The sequence below is a fragment of the Nestor notabilis genome, unplaced genomic scaffold (genome assembly GCF_000696875.1).
Source record: "Nestor notabilis isolate BGI_N333 unplaced genomic scaffold, ASM69687v1 scaffold25620, whole genome shotgun sequence".
Lineage (NCBI taxonomy): Eukaryota > Metazoa > Chordata > Aves > Psittaciformes > Psittacidae > Nestor > Nestor notabilis.
This window is the reverse complement of record NW_009911907.1, coordinates 1-5,755: the sequence shown is the minus strand read 5'-3', so window position 1 is coordinate 5,755 and position 5,755 is coordinate 1. Positions and strand designations below refer to the sequence as shown.

The 5,755-nt window shown below is 57.4% G+C and overlaps 1 protein-coding gene across 1 annotated transcript in view; it reads right to left on the bottom strand.

Annotated features, from left to right (window-relative positions):
• The window catches only part of TMEM8B (transmembrane protein 8B), a gene marked incomplete at its 5' end in the record, with an annotated part of 5,874 nt that extends 1,668 nt beyond the window's left edge, over positions 1 to 4,206 (bottom strand). The window contains 7 exons of the mRNA XM_010016972.1: positions 1,222 to 1,345; positions 1,539 to 1,635; positions 1,956 to 2,305; positions 2,565 to 2,824; positions 2,959 to 3,092; positions 3,248 to 3,455; positions 4,017 to 4,206. Coding sequence (XP_010015274.1) covers positions 1,222 to 1,345; positions 1,539 to 1,635; positions 1,956 to 2,305; positions 2,565 to 2,824; positions 2,959 to 3,092; positions 3,248 to 3,455; positions 4,017 to 4,206 — 1,363 coding nt within the window. The remainder of the gene's footprint in view (positions 1 to 1,221; positions 1,346 to 1,538; positions 1,636 to 1,955; positions 2,306 to 2,564; positions 2,825 to 2,958; positions 3,093 to 3,247; positions 3,456 to 4,016) is intronic.
• Between the last annotated feature and the right edge of the window lie 1,549 nt (positions 4,207 to 5,755).

The following is a 5,755-nucleotide window of genomic DNA, read 5'->3' as shown; positions in this document are numbered from 1 at the left end:
GGAACTGGATGAGCTTTAAGGTCCATTCCAACCCAAGCCATTCTGTTATTCTATCTTGTGTGTCAAGCTGGGCAATCAGGAGGAATGTGGCCACACTTGGACCCACTTTTCCTTTATCAGCACACTCAGCTGGCTTCTATTTGGTTTGTGTTTTTCTGGTTCCATGGTTGTGAAAACACCATGCCCTGCAATGTCTGCATGTGACCATGCTGGGGAAGGTGTGAATGCAACTGGCAACTCAGCATGAGCTGTAAACACAGCAGAGGAGTCAGAGCAGGCACCCCGCTGCCTGCATCGCCCATGCGCAGGGCTGTGGGCACTCCCAGCACCTCCGCAGGTCCAGCACGCAGGAGCACAGGCACTCCACATTCCAACAACACACATCAACTGCTGCCTGCACACACGCAAGTATCCCAACATGCACAAACATGCACACACGGCTGTCTGTACACATGCATGGGATGCGTCTGCACGTGTGTCTGTCCATGCATGTGCTCACACAGTCAAATGTGCACACATGCGCACATAGAACAACCACAGCCCTGTCTGCTTGCACAAGCCTGAACTTGGACACAGAGCTGTCTGCATTTGTGCAGCCAAACATGCATGCAGCACCATCCACATGCATTGAACACCCCGTGCTGTGTTCATGCATGCACTGAACATGCACACAGAACCATCTGCATGGCATAGACCCCACAGGGACTCGTTTGTACAGATACACACACACAACAGCCCTTCTCCACAGGGTTCTCACGCAGACACCCATGACAGCCTCAGCCACAGAATGGGTCCCTGGAGATGCTGAGCAGAGCAGGGGGGCAGCAGCCTGACTAGAGTTGCCCCTCACACACACAGCCAAGCCCCATCCTTGCAGTGACAGCCCAGTCCCCTCCCAGGCATGGGTACAGATGGGCACTGCCGGAGACGGGCAGGCACCAACAGATGCACGGCATTCACAAGCTGACAGGCGCTTCCTAACTGCAAGACAGAGGGAAGAGCCGCGGGGACCACAGATGGTCAGGCAGGCACAAGATAGAGCCATCGGTGCCCACGCAGTCACTCACACGGTGACACACAGACCCCAAAGCCATGTGCACACGCATGAACAGTGACATGCAGAGCAGGGGACAGGCACAACCATGGATCCACAGCTCACATGGATGAAGATCGTGGGTAGGACATCCCCTCTGGGCACACAGGGAGGGAACAGGCTCTTACCCATGCTCTGTGGCACAGAGCGAGCGCAGACTCAGGTACCAGCTGCCTGTCTGGGGGTAGGGGATCCTCAGGCGGCTGAGGCTGGCTGTGGCATTGACAGAGAGCAGGAAGCCTGCCAGGGACTCTGTGGACCAAGAGAGCTCCATGTGAGCAGGGCAGGGGCAGTCCCTTCCCCTGGGCAGAGCTGGGACTGGGACAGAACACCCCAGGGACAGATGCCCCCACAGTTTCTGGTGTCTCCCACCCAGTCTCATGCCACACGGAGGGCAAGAGACTCCCACAGCCATGGCAGGATGGACATTCACAGCCCAGCCTACCTGTCTCGCAGGTGACTGAGGTGTTGTCACTGGATGTCAGTGGGACTTCGTGGTTCAGACACCCAAACACTGTTACATTCTCACCACACAGGGAGCTCTGAGAACAGATGACAAGATGGCCCTAAACCGTGGGCCATGGGGGATGTCCCCTGCTCTGCCACCACCCCCATAACAGCACACAACCTGGCAGTGTCCTAACCCACTGCCATCACCCAACAACATCCCAAATCCAAGCTATCACCCTGCCCTTGAGAACTCTCCTCTGTGCTTCATCACCCAAGAGCTCTCAAACCCATAACCCAAGAGCACCCCAAATCCCATTCCTTGCCCTGCTGCAGCTTTGACATCACCCATCTCCCAGATTGTCCCCCTCTCAAGCTGTCCAGCCCCATCCAGGGCGCAGCATGGCCATCTCACCACATTGAGCCGCAGCTCCAGGTTGAGCACCCCACCACTGTCCAGCACCGGCAGGAGGTTGATGACGAAGACAGCAGGGCGGTCGGGTGGCACTGACACGTTGGGCCCAAAGAAGATGTAGAAGTGGACGGAGAAGGTGTCCAGCTCATTGCGCAGTGTGGGGCGGATGGGCCAGCACCGGTCACTGGCGGGTGAGGTGATGGGGACTGGGTGCTTCGTGCCATTGGGGCTGGTGGGTGGAGGGCTGTCCCCCAGTGCCATCCCACCCGCAGAGCCGAAGGAGTGAGGCATGTTCATGGAAGCACTGGAGGGCAGGAAGGGTGGCCGGGCCAGGCTGGGCTGGGAGCAGTCTGGGAGGCAAAGAGCTGTCAGCCTGGGCACTGCACATCTCCTCCAACCCCCTCTTAGTTCTGACCTCCCCTTCTTGCCCACCACACACTTCCATGTGCAACCAGACCCAAAACCTCCCAGTGTCCCCATCCCAGCAGAGCTGTGTATAACCCTGTGCCAAGCTGGGGCCAGATCCCGTGGGCATCCTTTGCTCCCCAACAGTCAACCAAGCAGATACAAGACCATGCCCCTTACCCACACCTTCCCATGTACCCTCACCTGTGAGCTGCACGGTGACCTGGAAGGAGATGGTGCCTGGCACCCCAGGGTGTTTCTCCACCAGCACATAGTACCAGTGCTGCCAGAAGGGCAGGTCCAGTGCCAGCTGGCAGGGATCATGCTCCCGGCAGTCCAGTGCTGTGGAGTTGTGCAGGGGGGGAGCCTTGGCCCGCACACGCAGCCAGAGTGGGCAGCCCTCAGCCCCACGGCACCGCAGCACCTCCACCAGAACTCGTGATGTGTAGCTTGGCACAAACACCCTACGGGACAACAGTGTCAAGTCCTGCCCTTCAGCATGGACCAGTGGGGCTGGGAGGGCAAGGCAGAGGGATGGGGCACCCTCAGCTCCCCACCCTGGGGGTGCCCCCTCCTTAGGAGACTCTCTTGCACTCACTTGTAGAGGCAGGAGCGGTTGTGGGGGGCCATGCTCTGCTCAGTGACATAACCAGGGTACAGCACGGCGATGTTCACCAGGCGCTGCACGATGAGCTGTGGCTGGAAGAGGTACTGGCACTCCTCATAGAGCCCCTGCACCAGTAGGACAGTCAGTATGGGGCAGGGGGCATGGGGCATTGTCCCCAGTTGGGACATCTGCCTTGGGCACTGCCAGCCCAGAACAGCCAGACACCAGCAGAGCCCTGCAGTGAGCCCTGCCACCCCATGGTCCTCCCAAAGCCCTTCACCTTGACAGAGATCTTGCCCTCATCTTTGGGCAGGTGAGCAGCCAGGAACCAGTCTCCGGGCAGCGGGCTGGTGACATTGAAGACCCCCGTGGTGCGGTTGGGCAGGGTCCAGGTAAGAGTCAGTGCAAAGGAACCAGGGACAGCCGTGTCCCTGGGGAAGTGCGTGTGCAGTGGGTTAATGACGGAGGGAGCCCCTGAGCGGAAGTACCTGCAGGAGAGACAGCAGTTAGCAGGGTGCAGGCTGGGCACCACAGCAGGGTGAGCATGCCCTACATGTTGGGGGTCTATCTTTCATGCTATTAGGAATCTTAAAGACATCATGGGAGGCCATCTGTAAGCTGGGACCGTGGAGACAAGGGCCTTAGTGACAGGGTTTAGTGGTGGACTTGGCAGTCCTGGGGTAATGGTTGGACTTGATAATCTTATAGAATCAACTAGGTCTTTTCCAACCTGGTTGATTCTATGATTCTGTGACCTTGCTGGAGACTGTGAGCTTCCCTGGGTGGGTGTTCAAGGAAAACTGTTCATGTATGGGGTGCACAGAAGAGTGGAGCCTGCAAGAGTGGAAGATGAATCATGGGGAGTGAGCGTGCCTGTGTGTGTGCATGCATGGGTACTCCTCTGCACGTATGTGCATGTGTATACATATACATATGTGTGCCAATGCAAGTAAAAAGCAGGCAAGAGCAGTTAGGCTCCGGGGCACAGCCAGGCAGCAGACAGCAGGGGCAGGCAGGAAGGAAACAGACAGGGCAGGCTGCTTACTCACACGGTGATGCTACGGTCTGGGCATTGGTCCCCAAAGGTGCCACCCTGCTCCTTGAAGGTGATGAGGTTCCAGACAGCAATGACTGTGTCCTCAGGGATGTGGAAGTGGAAGAGCTCGATGCTGGCAAAGGAGCGGAAGGGGCTGAGCTTGCGTGGTGTGCGGGTGAAGTAGTCAGTCACAAAGAGCCCATCTGCAGAGGAGACCCAAGGGACTCTCAGCAGGGTGGAGAACTAAGGAAGGAGAGCGCAGCACCCAGGATCTGAACATGTCCCAAAACCATGAGGCAGAAGTGCCTGGGGCTGTGCCATTTCAGTGAGTGCCATTTCATTGCTGAGGGCTGATGTCAGCTGTGCCCAGCTGCATCTCCCAGCCCTGGCACAGTTTGCATCATGCCTTGTTCAGCATTGCCTCAAGCCCCATTCCCCAAGCTTGGGTACTCATCTTCTGGAGCCTGAGGAACCTTTGGATTTGGCTGCTCACACTCAGCCTAGGGGCAGCCCACCTCCTTCAACTCATTGTCCTTTTCAGTGAGGTTATAATCCCTGCATTTAACCTGTAATAAAGGGCTGTTCCCCACAGCTCCAACCCTGCCCCAACAGCTCAGGACACAGATTCCCCCTCCTTCTCTGCCTGCCGAGGAGGATCAGCACAGGGCCCATCATAAACCACAGAGTCCTACCCTAGAGCTATGAGAAGAAGGAGTGAGCAGTGCATTTCCTGAACAGCCTTCCAGCTCTCCCATGGTTTGCGGAGGAGGAATGGTGCACATATGCGTGCACATATGCACACGTGGGTGCTGTCTGCGTGCGCGGCAATGTGGAGGCGTGCACACCCACAAGCACGGGTGCGCATTGCTGAGCACAGCCCCATGTCTGCAAGACACTTCCTGCAAGCCCACGGTATTCACTGAGACCACCTCCCCCTGCCCAACTGCCTGATAGTTTGATTTCCAGGGTTTTACAGGACCCCAGCAGCAGAGGGGTGGCTGGGGAGACCTGGGAGAGGTAAGGGAGACCTGGTCTCCAGACAGCAGCTGTAACTTCACCCTACCATTGCCACACTTCCCCAGTGCCTGGGAGACCCATCCATTTTCCCCCAGAGATGTACTAAGGATGAGATGCACCTCCGCACAAGCTGCCAGCAAGTGGGATGCCAAGAGAGGATGGGCTGGAAGCAGACCTGTGTCAAGGAGGAGTTGTCCAGTGGGGAGTGGGATAGCAGAGAAGGGCTGGTTTGCACAGCATGAACCTGTATGGGACTGTGTGCATGTGCTTGTGTGCACGTGTGTTTTTGCTGTGTGTGTGCAGCCCCAGCCGGCTGTACACTGACATGCATCTGCTCCTTGCCTGGAACAAAGGCAGCTCCCCCTCCCCTTTGCTTCCAGCCAACACAAGCCAGGCATGAAATACCTGTCTCAATGCAAGAGCACTCGATCCCAATTTCCCCACCACAAACCAAAAAGGCAGCTTCCCTCCCCATGTGCAGACAGTGACCTGGCAAGGGACCCAAGCGAGGATGGGGTATTAAGAGCAACTCTAGGAGGTGGCATGGGGGGAACCACTCGGAGCTTCCCAGTCCCAGCGCAGTTTCCCCCATGCCTACTCGCACAGGGCAAAGAGTGAGGAGCCAGCTGCAGGTCAATCTGAAAGCCCGTAGCTGCATGACCAGAGCACGGGAGGGTTGCTGGAGTATGGAGAGGAATTACCTGGCCAAGAACCGGGGGAAGAAGGAAGAAAGCA